Source organism: Anastrepha ludens, chromosome 4, assembly GCF_028408465.1.
Source record: "Anastrepha ludens isolate Willacy chromosome 4, idAnaLude1.1, whole genome shotgun sequence".
Lineage (NCBI taxonomy): Eukaryota > Metazoa > Arthropoda > Insecta > Diptera > Tephritidae > Anastrepha > Anastrepha ludens.
Genome location: NC_071500.1, coordinates 997,293 through 1,023,743, shown reverse-complemented (window position 1 = coordinate 1,023,743; position 26,451 = coordinate 997,293). Strand labels below are relative to the sequence as shown.

Sequence of the window (26,451 nt, the reverse complement as noted above, 5' to 3'; positions counted from 1 at the left end):
AGCATACAACCCTGGTAAATTTCGTATGTTCGAATTCGGCGCATTTCATTAGTTAATTTTTTGCGGCGGACCGACTGGGTTGATTAATTGAATATTATTTTATGAGCGGTTAGAATTTTGCATGATCTGTTCTGAAAAATATACAGAAATACAAAAGTGAATGCGGATATAAAATATGTGTATATGACATAAGTATGCACAATGCCACTATGTAGAGAATGTATTCTATCATTGGCACAATGCAAGATAACGAGTTTTAATCAATGTGCAACAAAGGGAATGTAAAGAAGGGAAAAGAGTAGTGGTGTGATGTATTGATAAAGAGACCCAGAGGGAATGAAATTGTTTACGATACCACGGAAAAATTGCAAAATTGCAGCAATGCTATAAATTCAAGTTGGAAAGCGAAATTAAGTAATGAAACGATATTAATCACCAGAATTTCTATTTGTTGTCCATTCCCTCCTGTAGGGGAATAGCAAGGGAAAAGAAAATAGGGAATAAACTACGGAAAAATCAAAGCGAAAAACGTGCAAAAGATAAAAGTGCATTGAAGTGGGAAAATATTTAAGTGACGATATCTTGACGAGAACTATTGAATTAAAAATAAAAACGGTGACTATAAATTAATTCAAATCATTCAGATGGAAGAAGTGGCTTACAGTATGTCTCTACCTTGATAATATTGTACGTTTCGTTGTGTGTGATTCATCCGGGATGACAGCAAGCTGGCAGCTATAACTCGCAATTCCCTTTACATGTGTAGACTTATGTGTATTTATAATAAAATACATTTTTAACATGAGGCGTAAAAGATTGTAGATAAAAAGTTTGAGCCATCACATTTAAGCCTGGGTCTTCCTACATACATAGGTAGATAAATGTGCATTCTATATATGAAGACATGACAGTACATTCGTAATAATTCTATATAAAAGATATTGCGCCCCCCACGTAATTCATTCCATTTTCTTTTTATTCAGTTTCGTTGTATTTTCTGTTTTCTTCTCCTATGCCTTTGCTCATACGGCAGATACATTATGTATGTGTAGAGGAGGACATCCCGCCTAACAAGAAAATAATCGGGAAACATTAGGATATTTTATGTGCAAATGCTCATACGGTAAAGTGTGGAAAGAATAACCACCTATGGGATCATCGCTAACAATGCTTGGAAGATGCCTTAGATGTAATTTTTTGCATAAGCTACACCTTTACCCAAATAATACAAGTTATTATCATTGACTAAATATTATAGTTATGGCTTTAATTCCATTGTATTAAATTCACATACATATGCCAGTCAAATACTCTCCCTAACTGATATTAATTTGTACGAAAACGATTTCTTCTCAATTACACTCCGTTGCAAAATTATTCAACTATTTTTTTTTTTTAATAATAAAAACATTGTTCATACTAAAACAAAAACTATATAACGCTAAGTTCCAAACTTTGTAATTTTTTTTATTTCATGAAAACTTTCAGCTTTATAAGAAGGATCTTTTTGGGTATGTAGTTTTATAACCCATTGAATTTTAGTATGACAAAGTGCAAGTTTCAAGAGATTACAAAATTCCATTGATTTTTTAAATTATGCCCGAATCGTTTATGGATGCCAAGTTGTACCCTGAGATAAAGGAGATAATAATATAGGGAGTGAAAGATGCCTCTGAAATGGGTGTATATGCAAGACAGCGACTCAAAGCAGACCAACAAGTTGGCAAGGAATTGGTTCGTTTTAAAGGGGTTGAGGTCATGAGCTAACCGAGTCAGGCACCGGACCTTAGTCCCATATAAAAATTTTGGGCACTTGTCAAAGAAGTTGCAAAGCGAATCGCAGAGCTCTGGAAGACAATAAGAAAAGCGTGAACGGTCATGCCCGTCGAGAGGTGTAGGCGTTTCATGGACTCTATGTATCGTAGGTGCGGTGCGCAGTAGTACTCGCCAACAAGGGTCATTTGACGAAATATTAATTATTTAAGATTAATTTCGTGTTATATAGTATAATGAATTGATTGTTTTAATATTTATTTTTGAAGTAATTCGCCGCCTACTGCAATTTTTAATCAAAATCAAAATGTTTCTTTTCACTCATGATAATTTCTATAAAATATGGAGTACTGTATTTTTCGTTGATAATTGTTTTTCTTATAAACTTAAACACTATCAAACAAAACAAATAAACATCTTGTTCTGAGATATTTTTTCATCGATAGAAATTTCGACTATGTGCCCCTGCTATAATATTATTTCGTACTAAATTTTCTACTTTCAACGTCGATTACACAAACCATTAAATACTTTCATACAGTTATGCTTGCTTAAATGTATATGATTCGAGTAATTACATATATACACACATATATGTATGTATTTCTTCTAATGATTAAACGTTGAATTTGTGAATATTCTATTTTATGCAGCGGAGTGGAACCTAAGCAGATAAACCCAAAAATAAATGAATAAAATAAAATTTTATTACGCAGTATTAGAGAAATAAGTGAATTAGAATAAAACAAAAGAAAAAAACGGTAAACGGAAAACGGTAACAGAAGTATCTGCTTCGATACAGAAAAAAGTCGTAGCAGTTAATTCTCAACGAAAAATGGGAAAGTTATTGAGTTTATTGGCACGCGATGATTCAAACTGTTGCGCAGCTAAATCCTACGATGTGTTTTTAGACTTTGAAAACGCGGCGCCGACAGATACTGAGCGTGAGATATTCGACGAAGTGGAGCGTGTTCTGAAGGAATCAGAGATCGTACTGGAGGAAATTCAAGTGTATAAGGTAAGCTTGCAAACATGTATACACTCAATATTTATTCGTAAATGTAATCCCTTGATTAGAACCTATGTTTGGAAATACATACATACATATGTATGTCATATACTCTTATGCACACACATACAACTGTGTATGCACATATAGCTGAGTGGAGTCATCAATTCTCTCGCTCCATGCAGAATAGCGATTAATCAGAAAATATTTAATTAAACAACATAATGGGCTTCGGAAAACGAATGACGTCAGCTGGCACGCATTGATAGTCTCAGTCGATTGCCCTAGCTAGAATGGATACAAACAAGTTATGCATTTAACCCTAAAAGTCTACGGTGTACAGAATACATAAGTGGGTCACATAAGTATTTTGCATGCGAGGGGATTAAGTAAATCTATTTTTTTTACTTCTTTATTTCTTTATACATTACTTTACAAGTTATTAAAATGAAAGGTTAATACTACATAAATAATTCAACGAAATCAGAATTAACTCCTCACAAAAGTATATTGCTTTTGATTGTTGGTGTATGAATATGTTCAAGCTTTTTTATATTTCGAATGATAACTTTATTTTTGGAAGCAGCATCCAAGCGTCTTGTCAGAGGTTCTATCCCCCATTCTTGGATAGGAATAGCCGAATAATAGTAATCGGATGAGATGGCGCGTAGGGGTTGTTGGTGCCCTAAGTCCCGCTAGAGATTCACGGAAACAATGATGATGAATAGCCTATACAATCGATAGCGTTAATCGGGATTACCGGCACAATTAATTCTGAAAGTTTTAGTGTGACTGACGGTTGTTACGGTGATTAGTGAACAATTTATTTGTTTATTGGATAATTTTGTCAGTAAAAGATGGACCGCACTGATGCTAAAAAATAAAAATAACTATTATAAAAAAAACTTAAATTGTAGTTTCTCAAACTGCTTGGACATATCATAGCAGTTAATGTATTTCCAACGTTTTAGTGCAAACTTGCTTTGCATCCAGTCTTTCTTGGCCTTCTCTTTAAAAGTTTGATTATTTTTCCTCTATTGGTTAACTGTTATTTTTCGGCAATGCTGCCATCCACCACCCGTTTAACGCCACTACTGTCTAGGCTATAAGGTTACTTTTTGATAAAATTTTGTGTTCCCGCACTTTACCCTCGAAGTAGCTCCAAAGATTTTTATGGGTTTATATCAGAACTTTGAGGGTGTTTGCAAATGTTTTGTGTTGTGTATCTACATGAGCGGCATTCACCACAATTACAAACGAAAATAATTCAAATATTACAAATATTAATAATAAAACACACTCGTGGCCCTCAGTTTACCTTAATAATAAATAAACTAAACTTGATCGAGTAAATGTCTCAAAAATAAACAAAATTCTTCTGTGAGTACAGAATCTCGTTTCGATGCAGGTTTTTGTTATAATTATCTAACTTTCCAATATTTGCGTTTGCTGACAACATTTAAAATAAAAAATAAAAATCCTATTCTTAATACATCTGAACCACTGCGTATTCTATCATTCTTTTTAAAAGCTTAATCTATGTCGTTCTACGTGTACTCCGAAGAAAACTTGCTATCTCTTTCGCACGTATCATCCTTTTGCCACGTCCTCCCGAACCAACTCAGAAGTATATTTTAAATAATATAGTTAGAAACAAAAACTAGTTACATACGTTCGAAATAAAATATTGAAACAATCAAACGATTTGATTATTACACCTAGACTTTAGGTGGTTGGGCTTTATGACGGCAGAAATATGATCGGGGGTTCCGGGGTTAATTTCTTAGGTACGGTGTTGCCAGAAGTGAAGATTCATTTTGAAAATTAAGTTTTTTTTTTTTTTTTTAATTTTCAAAGCGGATGAATTAAACGCAGATGCGCGTTTAAACATAAGCAAAGTAATTAAACCGATTTCTGGCTTTGTATGGCAAATTAGGGAACAAAATATGTCTATTATTAAATAAAATCTACATTACTTGAAATGAAGAGTTAAATAAAGTGCAACAGTTGTGGAAAAGAAAACACCCTAAATAAATATAGCAGAAATGAAAAGGAAAGCAAACAACTCGTTGGCCACAAAAGTTTACCCACCGTTTAAGAATGATTTCATTTCTCAGGTGACAAACGAACATATTTGTTATAATTGTCGTCATCTCTTACGTATTTAATATGCACAATCGCATCGGGTCCATATAGGTCCCAGGACACAGGGGTTTAACTCGGAACAAAGTAGTGGATATATCACCTGGAGAGGCTACGGCCGCGTTTTTAATAAGACCCGAACCCTTTCTTCCTTTGAGATAAAACACCATCAAGGCAAAGTTTAGAAGTGAGGAGCTAAGGCTAAGATACGAGGGCTGGCACCAAATTAGGAGGCTACGCCATGCAAACCTCATTTTCATTTATTCACGCATATAATCTTAATGGCGCATTTATATTTTTGATATTATGCATTTAGTTCAAACCGCTCTTTGATGTTAAGTCACTTTAAAGTCTATAAAATTACCTTCATTACAAAGCGCGCCAGTTATTTCTAAAGTCATGCTAACCAGCGCCAGTTGGACACACCAAGTGAAGCCAAATCGTTCTCCACATGATGTCAATACCAGAGTAAACCAGCAATTGTACGCCCTTATAATAAAAGGTTTTCCAATAAGAGGTGGATGTTTGATATTCAAAGAAAAATGCTATTTTTTAATAGAAATATAATTTTAATATAAATGATCGGATGTTTATTTCATTATAAAGAGGAAGGTATGCCGTTAATAGTGGAAAATAATATCTGGCAAATGACCATCACGACCACGCTTACAGGACAATATCCTTTTCATGAAAATTTCCATAACCGAATTGCAAAGTGGCTGCCCTATGTCCTCGATAGCCTCACGAATTCCATCTTTGAGGTCTTGAATCGACCATGGGCTGTTTGCGTAGACCTTCTCTTTCACGTGGCCCCAAAGAAAAAGTCACAAGGTGTTAAATCAAAAATAACATCTGTTATTGGAAAACCCTTTAGATGGTGCTTGAGCGATTTAGTTTTGCGGGAAACCAAATTCAGGCATCGCAAAATATAGGCAACTCATTTGCGTGCTGACGAATGCGGCTTTAAAATCGACGAAAAGACGGTGTGTGTCGATTCTCCTTGGGTCTTCATGGATCTATCAGGCCCATAGCCGCACTGATAAGGTCTAATCAGTTGGTTGCTGGTCGGCTTCAGTTTTTCGCAAACAACGCTCGTTAGAACCTTAAACGTGATATTTAGAAGACTAATTCTCTGGTACTTGGCACAGATTGCAGAATAACCCTTATGGATTAGGCAGAGCACATTTAAGGGAACAGATACCTGTAAAAATTAGAAAAAAAATTTTTTTTTTTTCATAAAATGTTAATATCATCATTTAAGAATGTGGCAAAAAATTTTAGAACGTTAAAGTATTTCTTATATTATGGATAGTCAACCGTGACGTCTCTATTCTTTGCGTTCGAGCGCTGGGAGAGGTATAGTTTTGTGTTTATAATTCATTTAGAAATTATGACTTTAATAAACAAAAAAATTGTTGGTTTTTTGTATTCAGGTCACTGACGCCGATGCTACAATGCCCGCCAATTGAGAAGCCCCACTGCGACCTTCCTGGAAGAATTGAGTGTACATCCGCCATTTTAAATTATTAAAATAAAAAAAGAAATTTTATATTATTTTAATGTATAATTAAACTGTATGCCAATTTTGAAAAAAATATATTGACTTCCTCATTTTAAATACTTTTAATGAAAATCAGGGAAAATATGGCCATTTACATATATCTGTCCCCTTAAATACTAATCAACCAGCATGTATTCATCCTTCCATACGTCATCATCCTTCTTACGCCTCGTAAGGTGCTCCAACTAATACTTTTATAGTGGAATATATGTAGTGAAAATCCCACTTTTAAACAGTTAATAATAAAACTGTTTGCTCTCTCCATGGGCCAAATAACTATAGTTTGGCTAGCTGTTCGAAATTCGTTATGAATGGATGGTCGATTTGAATTTTTGTTTGTGGAATAAAATTACATTTTCCTATAGCAACCGTGATTAAAATCGAGGTTTTCTTTACACCTTGTCTCAAGTTTTTGTAAATTACGGTCTTATTAAAATGCTGATATATGTTTATTTTAAATTATTTTTTTAATGTAATAAACCAAATGAAAGTGTTAAAAAGCTCAAAGTTTTTTAAGTATCGTTTACAACGCAGACCTCGTGGTTTCGTTTTGTCCGACCCTGTACGCTGTGCAAATCAATTCGAAGAATTGTAAATTTGAGACCAGTGTACATCGCGAGTTAATTTTCACTTACCTACCAAAGTAGAGAAAAGGCAAGCACTTAAATATTTTAGTACTTCAGTAGTGTGCTTGTCATGCGTAGTTGCTATTTCAGTTTTAAGAAATGGCAACAGCAATGTGAATATTTTAAGTACGCGAATATGTAAGTATGAAAATTTTGGCGTTTAGAATACAATCGCACTCAGAACGTTTTGTCATACGAGCGTTATTTGATGCTTCATGAGATTGACTGGCTATACATTAAAAATAGCATGGGTACGTGATGGGTCGTGGAGGGCCGTCAAATTTTATGCCGCCTCTGAACCGGAGTTTTTTTTTTATGAAGAGCTTTTTCATGGCAGGTGTGCACTCGAAGGCCTGCCATTATCTGTCGAGGAGCGGCCGTTATTAGAAAAACCAACCCATTCAGCTACGCCGGCCGCAATCCACTTTCGATTACTCGTATAAATATTCTATTTTATTTGTATATCTCAAAACTTGTAACTTAACCCCCGTATTATTTTAGCAAAACTCGTGTGCCAGACAAGTTGAGAGCATTTTGATTTTAAATTATTTCACATGCCTTGTTTTATATATGCGTACTTACATTCAAATAAAAGCTTTTACAGTGAGAAATAGAAGTAATCAGTTTTGACTATCGTTATAATCACAGTCTGTCAAAAATTCAATCCGAGAGCTAATCTGACTTGTTGTTTGAAATAATGCTTCCTAATGGTAAACTGCAGTTAGTTTTGAGTTAAGCACTCCGCAAAGTACTCAGCTCATCAGTTTCAGCCCGTAGAATTTTCAAAAATCCCCAAAACGCTGATTTATAGAGTTCCATTCCCCATTTTCTCAAAATTCTAACGCAACAATTCTATGAAAAACTACTTGCCAATATCCAACAACAGGCACAAATGCAGGCTTGTGCCATCGAAGACGTGCTGTTCCAGAAAAATTCAGGATATTAAGAAATGAATTTTTTTCTAGCATATAAGTTAAAATCTATAATAAGGGGTATTAAAATTTCTTATAAAAAAAGTGGAAATATCGGGTGAACTATGGTTTGGTAGCTGAGAATGGTAAACTGTATTGACATTTCTGTGCAGTAAGGTTTGGCAAGTCTCATGAATCGTTTAACGCCTAATAACTCTTCCAAATTGTGGAAAAAATAAATCTGTTCCCGAAGTTCATAAAGCACTGGTTCATACGAACGGTCTTTTTTTTGGAAATGAGGAAGGAGCTGCCGTTACGACGAAGGGCGATCGCTATAGAGCTATGCTTACTGAGTTCTTGTTTCTAAAAATTAAGCATCGACGACATTTGGTTCCGACAATCGACTTATTACAATATTCAGTCTAAATGGGGTCAAGGCCAGAGTAATTGGAAAAACTAGTAAAAAATTGGACTGATCGAATGAACTATGTAAATTTTAGCCGCAGCGGACATATGCCGCATGCCATATTGAAAAAATGAATGACATGAAATTATCTGGAGGAAGCAAGCTCCTAAAAAACACGCGATTTTAGAAATGCAACGCGGCTGTAAACGCAAACAAGGTATGGAAAATTCGCTGAACTTGAAATGATCATCTTAAAATCATTATTGCTATAAGAAGACAACGGCCGAAAACCGAAAAATTGGACACGTCCTTTAAAAGGTAAAAAAAGTGATCAGTATTGCAAGCCACAGTAAATATATATATATACATACAATACATACCTTCTGCTCAAATATGAACGAGACGTTATCAATAAAACGGTCCGCGGATGACATATGGCAAAAATAATTTTTTTGTTTTTTTGGTAGGACTGTTATAAGCTTACATGGCAAATTTCAGCGTGATATGTCACATAGTTTGTTTTCTGTGCTACTGTAAACAAGTCAAGCTCGAGTGTGTTCTTCGAATTCTCTTTTATGACTTCAATTGTCTCAAAATGTTTTCCACGGAGCGGCAACTTGAGCTTGGGAAACAGGAAAAAGTCACATACACGGAGCCATATCAGGCGAATACGGTGCTTGCGGAACGATATTAACATTATTTTTGTTCAAATAATCGCGAACAAGACGTGATGTGTGAGCTGGTGCATTATCGTGATGCAAGAACCATGACTTGTTGTCCCACAATTCCTTCCTTTTAAGACGAATGTTCTCGCGCAAACGCTTTAAAACGTCTAAATAATATTCAGCGTTAACCGATTTTGCGATTTGTGCGGTTTTCAAGCACAATTTCCTTTACTTTTCCGATGTTTTCGTCGTTTACTGATGTTGCTGGACGACGTTCATGAGGCAAGTTTTCAACCGATGTACGGCCCTCTTTGAACGATTTGTACCACTGGAAAACACGTGCACGCGATAGAGCAGAGTACCCATAGGTTGTTTGCAACATTTTTAAGGCGTCTGAAGCCGAAATTTTGTTGGAATAACAAAATTTCAAACAAATTCTTTGTTCAACTTGAATTTCCATCGTTAAATTCGAAGAACACACTCCAGTTTGACTTGTTTATAGTAGCACAGAAAACAAACTATGTGACATATCACGCTGAAATTTGCCATATAAGCTTATAACAGTCCTACCAAAAAAACAAAAAAATTATTTTTGCCATATGTCATCCGCGGACCGTTTTATTGATAACGTCTCGTTCATATTTGAGCAGAAGGTATGTACATATGTATGAGGTATATAAACAGCGTACAGAAATAATAAATAAAAAACTGTGCGACACACAAGTAATAAGTAATTTTTATCTAAATTTGGTCAGTATTTAAGATTTTCCAACTTGCTGCTTGTTTCTTTTCTGTTTGGCCATGTCGGCAGTGTCCAAGTTTTCGTTTGCGTGTCTGTTGGTTTCCGAATATTTAGTGCGGTAAATATGGTGAAATGAATTCCAATTCTATCGAGCACGAGTACCGTTTACAATTGACACTTGCTTCGCTCGAGTGCCTTTCCCTAATATGAATGACCACATCCGGTGGTCATTGTGTAATTTCAGTCAATCATGATTTTAAAATTTGGTTGCTGTTTACATGCATACGTACATATATTAAATACTAAGTCGCAACAAGTAAAAATTTGTCCCCATTTAGCTCAAAATACGCGTAAGAGAAATTGAGAGGGGTCGGGGTGAGAAGCTTGTAGTTAATATAAATTTTGCCATGCGACGACAATTTTTTTCAAATGTCATGTCTTAAGATACACATATAGTACATATGCACCTACATATAACTATGTCATTATTATTAGGCGGTACAATACTTACAACTTCAACGTTGAAAATTTAGTTTATAACATTGATCAATTTATAGCCAAATAAATTATAGAAGTTTAATATACGTTATCTCCTTTTTAAGCCCTTTTTGGGAGAATATAAATAAGTTTTAAAATTATGCCAAAGACATTCCAAATAATAATGATAACCTAGTTTATAACATTGATCAATTTATAGCCAAATAAATTATAGAAGTTTAATATACGTTATCTCCTTTTTAAGCCCTTTTTGGGAGAATATAAATAAGTTTTAAAATTATGCCAAAGACATTCCAAATAATAATGATAACCTATTGTATAATCAAAAGAAAAATAAGTTTTAAACTCCTAGATAAATACAAATGTATGTTAGGATAATGCTAAATAATCTAATTTTATCATAACTTTGTAAACTCCTATGTTAAAATGATTTTGGGCAATAAATGAAATGAAATGAAATGTCATTATGTTAAGTGTTTTTGCCAGTTTTGAATGTATAACTTCATTGAAAACTAGGAATAGAAATAAATATAATGGAAAAATTAAGATTCACCATAGCTTAAAATATATTCCCTATGCTCCAAATTCATTAGTCGCTTGCCACTTAGTAGTCAGTCCCTGATAGGTTATTATCGATGCAAATAATGTGGACACCTTTTTGCCAAGTATTATATTTGAGATGTGTACTGGTAATGTGCCATATACAGGGAGTCGGATGCCACAGTCCACTGGATTTGTGCGTAAGCACCATTCGGTTGGCCCGGACTCGAAGCCCAAAAGCTTTTTTTTAATAATAAAGATTGTATGCACATATACCTGTGTTCACAATAAGAGCAGTGTGACCTATTGCAAATTCTCGCCTATTTATTTAAATTTTATAAAAACTATATAAAAATTTCAAACTTTTTAGTGAGGATTTTTAGAAATTTTCCGGGTGTACTTTAAATTTTGTTGAAAGTTTGAAACCTTGAAAAGAAGCATAAACGATTACGCATTTCCTTTGACCTTTATTTTACCATGACGCCACATTTGACTTTTTGCTTGGTTCTGATTGGTTGAAGGCAATCAAAAACAAATGTTTACAAACATTCTTGCCGTTCTCTGTCATTCGTGAAAAACAAATATATTGTATAAAATATAAATTATGGCAAGCTGTTGGAGAAAAATAAACCAAAGTTTGTGAATGCCTCAGTTTTTCTTAATTGATTTTAGCAATAAAAACCTCACCAAAAAGCACCCCAACCTAACATTGCAAAACTTCAAAAAATAAGAAATCTCAAAAATAATTATGAATAATTGGTGAAACCAGGCACTAAAGTTTCGTAAAAAAAGTGTTCATCAAAGTTTTAAACTTTTTAAACAGTTAGAAAAATTTGAGGTATACATTGGTCGGCTTACTGACTATGCATTTAAATTTATTCATCCTTTACTTTGCCAATGTATAGTTTTGGTTTTCACTAATTTTAGAGGGATGTATGTATACCTGTGCTGTGTATGTTTGTGCTACCAGGGCTGCTATGTATATTTTGGGCCTTACACTTTTCCATTCGTTTGATCCGATTTGCGAATCATTTTGTCTAGTGGCGTTTCCAGGCAGTTTTTCAAATTGTGTGTGGTCCAAAATGAACACACCTTTTTTACAACAACGCATTGATACTCGTCATACTGATCAAGGATGCCTCAATCTCACGGTATGTGAAATGACGATCTCGCTCATTCATTTTGAGCACAGTACCGCTGTTAAAAGTACCTGTCGTTCTTTAATTATAATAATTATAATAATCTTATAAATTGTAAAACTCTACTTCATCAACTCGGCTCTGTATATTCCGAGTTTTTGAAAAAAATTGTATACACCCATCTTATATTCCATCTCGTAGCAAACGGAGGCCTGTCTGAAAATCAATTCAGATTTAGAAAGGGGAAGCCAACGTTAGATGAAGTCTCTTCAGGAATCCTGCTTGCAACGAATACAATCAGCGGTAACCGTTGGCTAAACGGGACCAAAGAGTACTGCTTGATTGTAATCACCCTAGACGTCAGAAATGCACTTAACTCCGCAAACTGGGAAATAATTTTAGACGCGCTACAACGAAATTGGTGTATCCACATACCTGAGGAGAATTCGATGGTACAGTACATCAAAGAGACGAAAAAAGGTCGAATGAACGGGTGGCTTCGCCGGCTGATGTTAAACGTACGAGGACCAAAGCAAAACCGCCGTCAGTTTAAGGCTAATGTCGTGATAAGCCAACTTTTGTATGGTGCACCAATCTGGGCGAACAAAACGTTTCATATATCATACTTTCGAGGACTACAGTCTACCTACCGGTTGTGCGCTCCACATGCGCATTTAAAACTTAACCCAATTATTGAGTGGACATGGCTGCTTCAAAGCATATTTGTACAGGTTCAATCACTACGATAATCCCTACAGCGAAAACATATTCTTCATATATTCGTTGCCGATCAAAAGAAAAACTCCATAGAGCTTTTGGAGAACCTCTTTCGCCGGAAACATTCGTGCATATGCTACATATGCTGCGCTCGAAGGAAAAGTGGAATGCGACATGCGTCTTGGTGGTCGACACTATGAAAGAGATGAGGCGCTTGGAAAGACTGAGACACAGCATTGGGGCTAATTGCATTCTCTCTCCACGAAGTAATACTTGACGGTAGTCCCGCGGCGAGAGAGGCTGGAAATAAACAGGCTCAGTCCGGTTTTAGAAGGCCACTTGAGAATAGAGGGGTACCCCAACGACTATAAAAAACAAAAACACCTAGTAGCTTGGAGTCTTTATATACTGCTCATATAAATAATATTATTAAGCTATATGAAAATAACGAAAGCAGTGAATTCCGCATCTTAGCCGATTTCAACCTCAATAAACTTGTTTGGTCTAATTTTCTTGATAATGGGTTTCTTACTCCAACTAATGTTAATGCCTCTAACGGAATTAACTTTTTAACTAAGTTAGTTAGATCGTCTTTTAAGTAATAATTTTATTCATATTAGCTCACTTCCCAATCTGTAGATCGGAGAGCAGGTGCCTCTATCGTTTTCTCTAGAGTTGTTTTTTTTATTTGAAATCGGTATTTAAAAATAATAGCAGAACTTTCGTAAACTTTAGGAGCGCAAACTTCGACTCTTTAAACTCTAAAACCTTGGAAATATATTGGAATTCAATCTTTTGTGATGCTCTAGAATTCTTAAGATGAATTTGCTTTTGAGTTAGCTGACACATCCATCAGTGAATATAAACATTTTTGAAATACCATTCGTTTTAGTTATTTCCTGTACTATCTTCGTTAGTTTGTTGCTAATAATTGTGAACGAGTTTATCATTTCAGTGAGCTATGCTACACAGTATGACTTGCTCATAGTTAAAATTTAATGGATTGAATTTTATTTTGTGAAAACTGCAATTTTCTGTAAAGTCAATTTGCAAAATCCAACATCCCTTTTTCGTGTTTTGTCGTGTTCTCAAAAAAAAAAGTTTTAAAGGCCATAATAGAGATCTTAATTCAAACCCCGGGCACGAAACACCAATTAAAAGAGAAAGTGTTTTCTAATAGCGGTCACCCCTCGGCAGGCAATACCAAACTTCCGAATGTATTTCTGCCATGAAAGACCTCCTCATAAAAAACCACCTGCCGTTCGGAGGCGGCGTAAAAATGTAGGCCATTGCATTTGTGGAAAGCACTAAGACGCACTCCACAAATAGGAGGAGGAGATCGGCCTAGCATCTAAAAGAAGTGTACGCGCCAATTATTTATTTATTTTTTATAACTACTTTTAAGTCCTATCTTTAAGTATTATCTTAATTTTGTATGTACCTCTAGTCTGTAAGGTTCTGAAACCATAGATTAAAAAAAAGAAATGAAATGCGTGCTATGCGGATAGTCTTGCATATTTCAGTATAGGGTTTTTGCATTTCATGCTATTCCGCAATCGTGCTAGACATACAGAATCCCCTATATATACTTTTTAACATTCACATTATCGCATAATTTCAGACTGACTACAAAAACTAAGATTAAATAGGATTTGGTTTCTTATCACTACCCTCATTCATTTAATCATTTAAAAAGCTTTAAAGAGAATTTGAAAGTTCCAACAAAACAAAACCAAACCAAATTTGAAACGGTCAATAAAAGATCTGGGCAATATGCGGCGTTTAGAGAAGTAACCATGTCTGTTTGTGCGAGAACTCAACTTATCTGGTTCCACAACTACCGGACTGACCAACTGATTGACTTGTTTCTCTTGCCAAAACTCAAATTACCATTTCGTAGCGTCCGTAGTCAGTCGATAGAGGAAATGAAATAGGATTCGAAATAAACAGCAAACTACATATGTATATAATAACTATTTTATAATAAAAAGTAAATGTCAGTAATTTTTTAGTGTACAAACTTACTTTACCATAAGTAAATCTAATTAAGTAATCTAAATAATAAGCAAAGTAGATTAGCAACTTAAGTTACAACTTACCATTTCAAGTAATTTACTTCATTTATTATTAGGGAACGATAATTTAATTTGTTTATTAGTCAATAGACAATAATATGCATGAGATTTTTTAAGGGGACAGATGCACGTAAAATTTCGGAAAAAAACTTTTTTTTTTCATAAAATGTTAATATAATCCTTTAAGAATATGTCAAAAAAATTTTAGATGCACGTAAAATTTCGGAAAAAAACTTTTTTTTTTTCATAAAATGTTAATATAATCCTTTAAGAATATGTCAAAAAAATTTTAGAACGTAAATTTAAGTATTTCTTATATTATAGATCGTCAACCGTGACGACTCTGTTCTTTGCGTTCGAGCGCTGGGAAAGGCATAGTTACGTTGTATTCAAACTTTAGACGCGTTTTTCACAAAACTATATCTTTCGAATTGGCGTACACAATAAACTCGAAAAGTTATTGACCGATCTCCCTGAAATTTTGCACACATCTTTTTTATGATATTACTTTCTATCTGAATTTACAAGTTTTTGAAAATTTTGCAAAAAAATAATTTTTTTCGAAGCTAAAATAGTAGGTTCATATAATTTCATGGCATTTATTTTTTGGATATGATTACCGGCTACCAGTTACATGATCCATTCGATCAGTCCAATTTTTGACAACTTTTTCCAATAAATTTGACCGTATGGCGTCAATGGTGGCGTGAATATTGTAATAAATCGATTGTTAAGCTCGCTCTATGACAAGTTGCGCCGTCTTGTTGGAACCAAATCGATGGGTCGTCGATGTTTAGCTCACTATTTTTGGAAACCAAAATTCTGTTAGTATGACTCGATAGCGCCCGCCAGCTCCTTCCTCATTTCGAGAGAAATAAAGACCGATGATGCCGTTAGTTCTGTAGGAACAGATTTATTTTTTCAAAGTAAACTTCCACAATTTGGAAGCGTTGTTCTGGCGTTAAACGATTCATGATGACTTGCCAAACCTTACTAACCATAAATGTCAACATAGTTTGCCATTCTCAGCTTTAAACTTGTGTTTAGTGTATATTTTAATATTTTGTAGGACAAGCATGCATTTTTATTTTTTTAAAGTTACGCGTCAGGGCGTGATCGACTCTGATGACGAGTTTTATTGACGATGATCGTACCACGCATGAACGCGTGGTGAAATAAAATTAACAAAATACAAGAAGACATTAAAATAAAATAAATGTAAATAAATATTCTGCAAAAAACCAATGAAATACTAATAATAATTACAGAAATGGTACGATAAACGAGTAAAATGCTTATTCAACTAAATCGACAAGTGAGCAGATAAACAAAAATCCTCATGTCTATAAAAAAAACTAAATGAAACTATTAAAGGAAACAAATGATATTTATTCATTATAGGTAAATTTTTTTCACACTGTAAACAGTAACCAGGATTTCCAGAGCACACAACGCACAGCAGATCGATCTTTTGCAATTTTTACGTTGTCTTCTCGTTATCCTTCCTGCTTTCTTCTCTTTTCGTATTTTGAAAATATGTTCCCCGATAGCCTTTCCGGAAGTAGGCTTAAAAGGCAATAAACCTTTTATAACAGACAAGAAAAAGTCATAAATTGGGATACGTTTGTTGGAAAATGTATTAAAATGTTGATATAATTTATAATTAAAAGCTTTATGATGTGGACAAAAATTGTAGAGGGATAACTGATCGGTTTTTGTTTCAGACGAGATGGCAGATATATACTTGTTATAATTTCTAATAGGCAGCGTTTTAAATCCAGATCCATTATAATTTCTTCTGATTATAATTGTCACCATATCATTTTTATATTCATTTAAGATATACTAGACGTCTTGTTTTTTTCAACTTCCCTACCATAACATCCTTTCAATATCTTACTACTGTTTTGTCTTTTTTTAATTTTTATCTCTAACTGGTTTGGAAATTATTTTCTGTTAGATCTCATTGTTTCTCTGCAGTTAGTTTGTTTGTCAGCAAGAGATTTTGCCAATTCGAAAGAGTTGTCGTAATTATCCCATCCCTAACAGCCCGTTCAGTAATTTTAAAATAACTTTTTTCAAAACAAACAAACTACGCCCACAATTACGGGTTGCGTTTACAGCTCATCCGTACTCCCATGGGATATAGAGCAATATTTCTCAAAAGTGTGTGAGGTTTTCTTTTATTTTACTCGAGAAGCCGCGTCATCCTAGTTGTTGCGTACTCATGTCAAGGTAATGGAAGTGTACGTTTGATGTTACTAATTGGCACCAGCTTGTATGCGGAAGGAAGAAAAAGAAAAGAATTGAAAAAGTTCTTTCTGCGATTGGTATTTTTTCAGCACCTAAATATTTTTTATTTGATTTTAAATTATAAAGCAAATGCCTATTGAGTAAAGCCATGTCAAGTGATCCTCGAAAATTTTAGGGCAAGATGTCTCGTTGTGTAGTCAAAGTCATGTTAACGCTATTCTATAAATATTTCGCGCAAATTCCAATTTTAGCAATTGTTATTAACAATCAAAGTTTTAAGCAAGATTAAATTGAAAAATTAATTACTCCAAAACTACAATAGATAATGACGTGAAATTTTGCATACCATTCAAGTATTGTCTGTACTATTTTTCAAGTGTTAATAACTCTTTTTTTTGTGACAAATAGATAAATAAATAATAACTTTTTGTACTCAGTTGCATTTTTTCATGTTTTCTTCACGCTGTTAAACAATCGGACTTACGCATAATTGTGCGGAAAACGCTTACCTTCAATAATCTGAAAATAGAATTTTGTACTTTTACTCCATTTCCGAGATATTGACTGTTTTGTGACTTGATGCGCTCGACGGTGGCATTGCTGCCATCGGCTGATCGGTCGCGCGGCGGCTTGAGGGACCGCGCAAACTGAAGCAGCGTGCACGTTTGAACATGCTCGCACAGGATTTATTGCCTATTGACTGAATTCGCCACTGCTTTGTGTCAGTTCGATTTAAGTGGTGACAAAGCATATTTGCATATTTCAATATTATTATAATTATGGTTCGACCGAGCGAATGCTGTAATCCGTTTATGAAAAAAGGCCATAATTGTGTCCGACGCAATTTATTCTTGGTGACATCTAAGTGGAATGATAAATTTGAAAAATATATTGGTCAATATGTTTGTAAAATGTGTCGCAAAGAATTATATCAGGGTGCGAAAACTACTGTGATCGCACTAGGTGAACATTGTCAGAACACGAGGTGAGCTGTAATATTTATTCAATATTCTTCGAGTAATTATTTAATTACTATCGCCGACATTATCACATTGGAAATTAATATGTCACATACTGTAAATAAACTATTGTAGTCTGCTGTTGCAAACAAGATTTGAATTTCGATTGAAAATTATTTCTTTTCAGAGTGAATGGATGTTTGCTTGTATAATGTGCATTTCGTTAGATATTTACATACTTTCCAAATTTTTTTTCTTTTATTGCTATTTTTAACCTCAAAGGACTATTGAATGAATTTATAACGATAACTTATGAATAAAAACACTTAAATTTTTAATGTGAAAGTTAATAAAACATTTAAAATTGCTGACTCCGCTAGAGTAAATCGCCACGTTTCTTTTTTCAGTCGTACTCTAAGTGCAGAAAATGGGACGTCGGGTAGCTTTATAGATTCTTTTGACGATTCGGAGGATGAAAATTTCGAAATAAAGAACATTGATCATTCTTTCAAATTCGATAAAGTGAACAAAATTCTGTAAGACCTAGGCGAACCACCAATTAAAAAAAAAGGTATTCTGATTTATGCGATAAGGAACTCAAAGAAATTGTTGCAGTTGTTGTTCATTAATTCCGGAAAAGGAACAGAAAATGCAGAATTAAAAAATCAGAAAAAAACAGAAAATCCATACTCAGCTTTTGTGAAAAATATTAAAACAATCGATTTTGATTTTTGCTCTCAACTTGAGCATGATGCTCATGAAAAAAAATATCAAAACCACATCAAAGGAGCTGTAGCGATAAAAAATACGCGGCAATATCACCAGTTTCAACCTACGAAATTGGAAAAAAAATTCAAAGTCGAATTTTTTCAAAAGACGATTCTTTGTTTGAAAATACTATCAGCAAATAAAAGTAAGAAAAGTAAATACAACTGTCATATTATTGTAAAAATGTGCTATAGTTGGAATCTTTCGGACTTTTAATACAATATAATTTTTTAATGAAATTAGTAGTACGCTGCTTCAGTTTGCGCGGTCCCTCAAGCCGCCGCGCGACCGATCAGCCGATGGCAGCAATGCCACCATCGAGCGCATCAAGTTACAAAACAGTCAATATCTCGGAAATGGAGTAAAAGTACAAAATTCTATTTTCAGATTATTGAAGGTAAGCGTTTTCCGCACAATTATGCGTAAGTCCGATTGTTTAACAGCGTGAAGAAAACATGAAAAAATGCAACTGAGTACAAAAAGTTATTATTTATTTATCTATTTGTCACAAAAAAAAGAGTTATTAACACTTGAAAAATAGTACAGACAATACTTGAATGGTATGCAAAATTTCACGTCATTATCTATTGTAGTTTTGGAGTAATTAATTTTTCAATTTAATCTTGCTTAAAACTTTGATTGTTAATAACAATTGCTAAAATTGGAATTTGCGCGAAATATTTATAGAATAGCGTTAACATGACTTTGACTACACAACGAGACATCTTGCCCTAAAATCCGTGACTTAGTGAAATTTTCGGGGATCACTTGACATGGCTTTACTCTATTTTATGTTTCAAAGTTGAATTGTACCTTTGCTATAAGTAATTGAAGTACTTTTTTAGGGTGCTGGTAAAGAAATTCGTGAAGCCATTGCTGATCCTTCACCAAAATGTCAGGAAAAAGCTTGGGATGCAGTTTTGCCTTTGGTGAAGAAGCTGAAACGATGCTACGAGCATTCTCTGGAATTGGAAAAGATTGTCCCAAAATTGCTGGGTCAATTAGTTGGTGGCAAGCTGAATCCCACACAACATCTGGAGACGCAACAAGCACTGGTCAAACAACTAGCCGAAATTCTGGAGTTTGTCTTAAAATTCGATGAATATAAGGTAATTTTTGTATGTAAAAAATGAGAATATTCGTACCATAGAGATAGTAAATTCTAAAACTACTTAGCATTCTACGCCAGTGAAAATTCGACTACTTCTAACTAAAACGTATTTATACCGACGTCACTGAAATAATTATTTTTGTATCCTCTACTTTTCACCTTGTACCCCCCTTTTTGCCACTTAGAGTATGTATACCATATCTACACTTATGTCTATTCTACTCTTTTACTCAATCCCTACTTCTATCACTACTTTTAACTCTATTCTCTAATACTTCTTCTACCACTTCTGCTATTTATTAATTTAAAGTTCAATTGTTACTTTGAAACAAATGTAAGGCCAAACATTGTAAAAATAGCTTATGGTTGCTTGACTAAAGAAATAAATAAATAACTCAGTCAGTTTTAGAGCTATTCTGCTAAAATTTTGCCAATGAGAGCTCTAATCTGCTCAGCAGAAATTTTCAAATACCGTTATCTCTAAAACGAGCCAAACTGGCCAAACGGAGAGTGCCATCAAATTTAGAGGGGCCCAGTTAAGTGAGATGTACCACCAAAACCTTTGCCACAAAAAAAATGGAAATTGGTCAGCGAAATTCATGGGGTTTTTTGGCAACTCGCTTTCAGCGTTTTCACATTTTCGTATTTTTATTCAAGTGCACTTTGGACTCGCGCTCAACGGACGAATGGCCGAAATAAATTGTCCGCCTAAACATGCAAGCAAAGCCGCAAAAGTCTTCATGTAAACGTGAGAAGATTTTCAAAGACTTCATTAAAAGAAAATGTGCAAAAAATCCAGGATGAAAAGTTATCGTTTAAATTGGCTCTATGTATTGAAGTAAGAGGGTATAATTTATATAGTGAAGTTGCCTCCAGCAGAAATCCATATGTCGTATTCGGTCCCCTTTGGGTCAAATGTTTTGTAGATATACTTGGAATATTAATTTGAATGATAGATTACCAGGTTTAGCCTTCGGCAGCCACTCGTCCAATCAGTCGGTGTTCAGGCGGCAACGAAGCAACATAATCGTAGGCCAAGGATAATAGAATACCAGGAGGTGCCTTCCGAATTCGCTGAATAAACAAACAAAGAGTGAGAGTAGGCGAAGCCAATGGAAACAACCAAACACAAGAAAGTACATATAGGCGCACATACACACTCGCCACGGCTTCTTCCGCATAAAAACACAAAAAACTGCACTTGAAGGCATTATATTAATTGGCGATTTCACAATTTAACACGAGCTACTTCGTGTTATTAGTTTGTTTAGTTTAAATCTCACAAATTCCAATATCACCAAGCCATTCACTGAATTTTCACAAAAATGTATGTTTTCTCCTCCATTTGTTTGTTTGTTCGTGTAGTTTGTATTGCGAAGGGAGCTGCCGTCAGGCAAACCGCTGGAATAACCCCGGTTACGTCAGCCAATCAACTGATTCTTTCCGATTCGCCGAGAGCCGGTTAACGGTCTTATATTGGCCACACCTTCTGATTTTTTTCATCGTGATTTATACCTATTGGTGTCCATTGAGACTCCAAATCAAGATCCTTGTTTATAACATACTATGAGTTTATTCTTTAAAAAGACTATCACCTCTTTCCTCCTTCATTATATTAATATCATGAGAATATGAATTCCTTTGATGATGGATGAACAAAAACGGGAAAACAAATATTCCACCTTATTCTTCAATTTCAGATGAAGACACCTGCGATACAGAATGATTTCAGCTACTATCGGCGCATAGTTAGTCGACAACGCATCGACCAGACCAATAGCATGTTGGTTAGCACGGAATTGGCTAATCGTATGTCCCTCTTCTACGCACATGCTACACCCATGCTTAAGGTGCTCAGCGAGGCGACGTCCAAATTTGTCAACGACAATGCTGACGATGTGGAGAACACGACAGAAACACTTGGCACAATGGCCAAAGTATGCTTGCGAATGCTTGAAAATCCGTATGTACATACACAAGTATTTCAACACCAATTCATTGCATTATCCATTTTGTCCTTTATAGTAAATTACTTCAGCAGATCGAGCGAGAGGAAACACATCTGCTGGTGCTACGAGTAATGGTTGGCCTTGTTATTTTGTACGATCATGTACATCCGGTAGGAGCATTCGCACGTGGCTCACATGTAGACGTTAAAGGTTGTGTACGCTTGCTCCAGGCGCAACCAGCCATCAAGGCGGAGCCGTTGCTAAATGCGTTGCGTTACACGACAAAACACCTAAACGAGGACAACACACCGAAGAATATACGCAATCTATTAGCAGCATAATAGTGAAGGCAGTGGCGCCGATAGCGCAGGAGCAAACCGCCATTAACACTGCTATTATCTTTTCTCAACCACAGTCACTACCGTCATGGAATATGTGTATCACTAGCAAAAGAAAAACAATAATCTTAATAACAAATTGAGCGAAAAATGCATGGAATCGTGGTTTTACATTTTTACATATTCACATACAAACTTATTCTAAGTAACTAAAATTCTGTAATGTTAATGAAGACAAGTAGAATTGCCACAAGAAAAACACAAGATTAGGACAGAAGAATATCTGTAGCTATAGAAAAGGGGTAAAGCCTGGGCTTTTTTAACATTTATAATATGAACTTATGGCTTTTAGTGTGCTTTTTTGATATGCTTTCACAATTTTTAATAAATTTGATTCGAGTAAGAAATTTGCATTGTACATCCTGATAAAAGCGATGAGCTCATAGTCAGTCCTATTGTTAACGTTTTATATTTTATAACAGTAATATAAGAGTAGGGATGGTGCAGAGACAACATATCTATTTTGCAAAGGAACCATAAATGAACCGCATATATTTGGTGCAAAATCTTGAGTTGTACACGTATCATAAATGAATGCGATGAAAGTTAGTTAATGAATGAAAAATATTGTATTGTGAAACTAATTTAATTATTTAGATATAAGTTATTAAATGCTTATCAGATAAACTTTAAGTATTTTTCATTTTACTGTAGTCGTTCAAATATTATGAAGTGCAAGAGCAAAGAAAACCACATAAAACCTGTAAATTTATTTATCTTTACAAGTAATTACAAATTGGGAATGGCAGTTAGTTTAAAGTTAAAAGAAAAGCATTCCTTAATGGTTTGTATAGAACTTGTACCCTTCATTAGTTTCTTTAGCCATCCATTGTTGTACAGCCCTATGCATAGTATTGCGAATATTGCGGATCAGGTTGAGAGTTTAAAAATATGAATTTACAATAGTCGCCCGGTGGTATAGACACTCAAATATAATATATGAAAACTTAAAAGAGCGAACAGCAAAAATATACGAAATAAATCCATTATAAATTGGTGAACATTAGTTGTGCTCGTTAACACAGAAGTTTGTAATTGTTAGGTATAATGCAACTAGGTGTTACTTAACGCCATAAAATTATACATCACTCAAAAACTAAGAGAGCAAAGTGACAGTTCGACGCAAGAGAGATGCTCATTTTGTGTTGTAGAAATTTTAACCAGCAAAATGGAAGAACCTAAGTATTTAGAGTATTTATATTTATGGTAATTTATTTTCATAACGTAAAAATGTGTCTTCATGTAGCAGTTTTCGTAAGTGATGTGTAATTTTCCGCTCCTTAATTTTTGCCTTTTTATTTCCTTTAGGAGAGAATTTTCAGTTTCACTCTATATGGATTGATGGCTAATTTGCCATCGAACACAACTACATTACAACTATGATCTTTGTGTAGTTTTTTGTTGGTGTTCTGCTTTACTGTTGTAATTATTATTATGAAAAAGGGAATTTCGTTGCAAGGCAAGACAGTCGGGTCTACGTTATCGTATCGTTAACGCGACCTCCAAAACTTCATGGAGACTTTTTGTAGACTGTTACAATAATGACACCAGCCTTGACAATATTATAATTTAGCTTGCTTGTTCTACCCCGGCAGTAAATAAAATTAAACGTAATATTTTAAATTTGGAGCACAAAATATGAAAGTGTCGCGCAATTAGCGAGGAGGATGTTAAAAATGAAGGCATAGGAATCAAACGTGAAATTCAGAGGTAAAAGCTTACACTTTTGGCTGCGTAAAAAAAATATTATTGTAAAAATAATATGCCGCTGATTCGCAAGTGCAGAGGACACATTACAAAACTAAATAGAAAAAATCATATAATATGAAACAAAAAAAAATAAAAAAAAGATTAACAATCTAATTAAACTTTCCATAGACATTGGTTTTACTATTTTAGCGTGAATTTGACCTATTTCGTTTCCCCGTAAATCAACTGCAATAATGAAATTCAGTACTTCATTTACATATCTGATAAAATAATAGTTAACAATTATATAAAATTTACCGCATATAAAGTCAATCTCCGACTAATAATATGGGCAATTCACTGAAGTGATCAGGGCATGTTTGCATTAATTCATGTAAGCGAACGGCTACTGTATTATGTTTTTGTGGTTTTCTGATATAGAATTGAAACAAGTTCATACACATATAAACTACCAAATTAATAAACTGCATTTATAATTTAATGTATATAAAACTAAATATGTATGTATTACATAATACGCGATAACACTTAAATGTCCCTGCATGCATACGTGTGTGCATATGTATGTATACTCCGTGTGAAAATAATATGAATATCCAAATTTAATATATATTTTAATTTTTATAAAATACATGAAACGTAACTAAATTATGATAGCTAAAATCAATACTATTTGTACCAAAAAACAATATTTGTTATATAGAAAAAATATGAAGGTGTAATGAAATAAGATGCAAAATTAAACCATAAAATTGTTTTTATGCCTTGCCAACATTTCTGTCTCTAAAGTATTACGTTACTCAAACTGTTTCTCTATATATAAAACTATCGGAATCAACTATTTTTCCTTTTACGAGTTTACTTATTTTCATGTTCCAGATGTGCATTGTGTGAAATAATTTCCGTGGATGCTAAGCCAGAGGTGTCCCTTTTTAATTCACATTTCAGATTATGAAGTAATGAATCAAAAAAGCAGCGCGATTAGTGTACAATTTTTATTTTTATTTAACTAAATTTATACCAGAACTTCAACGCAACACATTAAAAAATAAATTCATACATAAGAATAAAACAAAATTTAAGATGGATATTATCACGCCCATCTGAACCGTCCATTTAACCCTTTCTGGGCAATCACAATTAGTAAAAAAAGCTTATTTTATATTAATTTTGATATAAAATCGTATGCCAACATACTGCGTTTGATAAACCTGAATTCATTAATTAATAGATCAGTTCAACAAGTTAGAATTGGTATGTACATACATATATTCAAATATTTTTACAAATACAGCCAAATCTGCTTTTACACGGTAGATACGTTCCTTAGAAAAGCGTGCAAAACAAAAATAATAAAAGAGTAAAAGAATGCATGCGACATATGGCAACTTTAAAAAATCGTGTAAGATGAGAAAACTCTAAATGTCTTTCCAAAAAACCGTGCAAAAAAGTAATAATGAAATCCATATTACATAACAAATTTATTAAAAAAAGAAATTGTGCATATGGAAAATTCAATCCATAAATATAGAAATTCAAAATGAAATTAGGAACAAAAATCAGTTTTGCAACTATTCATCGCTACTTGATTACAGGCGTGCACGTTTATTGCGGACGGGGCCAAAAATGCTAACTATACTCGTCCTTTGTCGGGTTTTGTTCAAATTATTGACGGCTTCTGTTGGTTTTTTCGTTGTAACAAAGTCTGTTATTAGCGACTGCTTTTTGCTTTCTCGAGTTGCTTATACAAAGTGACGCAAAATTAATCACCCTATCATATTTGACACTTGTGAACTAGAAAGACTGCAGTGCACAAACAGACGAGCAATGGAGCGCGTAAAGATCAAAATAAAGATTACCATCACTCAAAATATCTTTTTTCAATCAAAAAAATTATTAAAAATCAAATCGGATGTTTGATTTTGCGCCACCTTATACAAGCTACAACATACTTGGTATCCAGCTGTACGCGACCTAAAGATTACGTAGAATTTTTAATGCAGTTAGCTGCTGGAGAGCAAATGCATGAGTGTGTCGCCATAGCCTTAAACATATCACATATAAACATGAAATTAAACTATTTTACTGAATTATACATGCCTTGGAAATATTTATTGTTTTGTTTGTTGTGGTGATAACACAAAAAAAATTAAATTTCCGTTGATAAAATCCGAGTTTCAAGGCTTTCGTAAGCTAACAGGATTGCAGTACATAATAAGTTACTATGCGGCGTAAGTGCTCCATTTTATATTCTATTAGATAATCCAAGTATTTTGCATTTTGATTTTTTTATAATAAATTATATACTTGCTCCTATATGACTGAAATAAAAAATATTTGGATTCTTTAAATTGAGTTCCACCCTCTTTAACGTATGGCAGACTACAGGCAACACACCGTTTCACTTACTAATTCTCTTATTAATTATTTTTTACGACTATAGCGTGTCGCCTATAATTCGTTCTTTGAATCAAGTATATGTTATACGGAATATCTAAA

General features: G+C 34.1%; 1 protein-coding gene across 8 annotated transcripts; it reads left to right on the top strand.

Annotated features, from left to right (window-relative positions):
* The first annotated feature begins 31 nt into the window (after nucleotides 1-31).
* On the top strand, nucleotides 32-24,696 carry LOC128861330 (CYFIP-related Rac1 interactor B). Of its 8 annotated transcripts, none has more exons than XM_054099386.1 (5): nucleotides 32-108; nucleotides 2,427-2,791; nucleotides 19,630-19,893; nucleotides 21,596-21,858; nucleotides 21,921-24,696. In XM_054099386.1, exons 2-5 carry the CDS (start codon nucleotides 2,609-2,611, stop codon nucleotides 22,183-22,185), a joined length of 975 nt encoding a protein of 324 aa, XP_053955361.1. In that variant the 5' UTR covers nucleotides 32-108; nucleotides 2,427-2,608; the 3' UTR covers nucleotides 22,186-24,696. The 8 variants fall into 8 exon arrangements, with proteins under 8 accessions (XP_053955361.1, XP_053955360.1, XP_053955357.1 ...); XM_054099385.1 differs by having other exon boundaries at nucleotides 44-192; nucleotides 2,490-2,791; XM_054099382.1 differs by having other exon boundaries at nucleotides 44-192.
* Nucleotides 24,697-26,451: the final 1,755 nt, after the last annotated feature.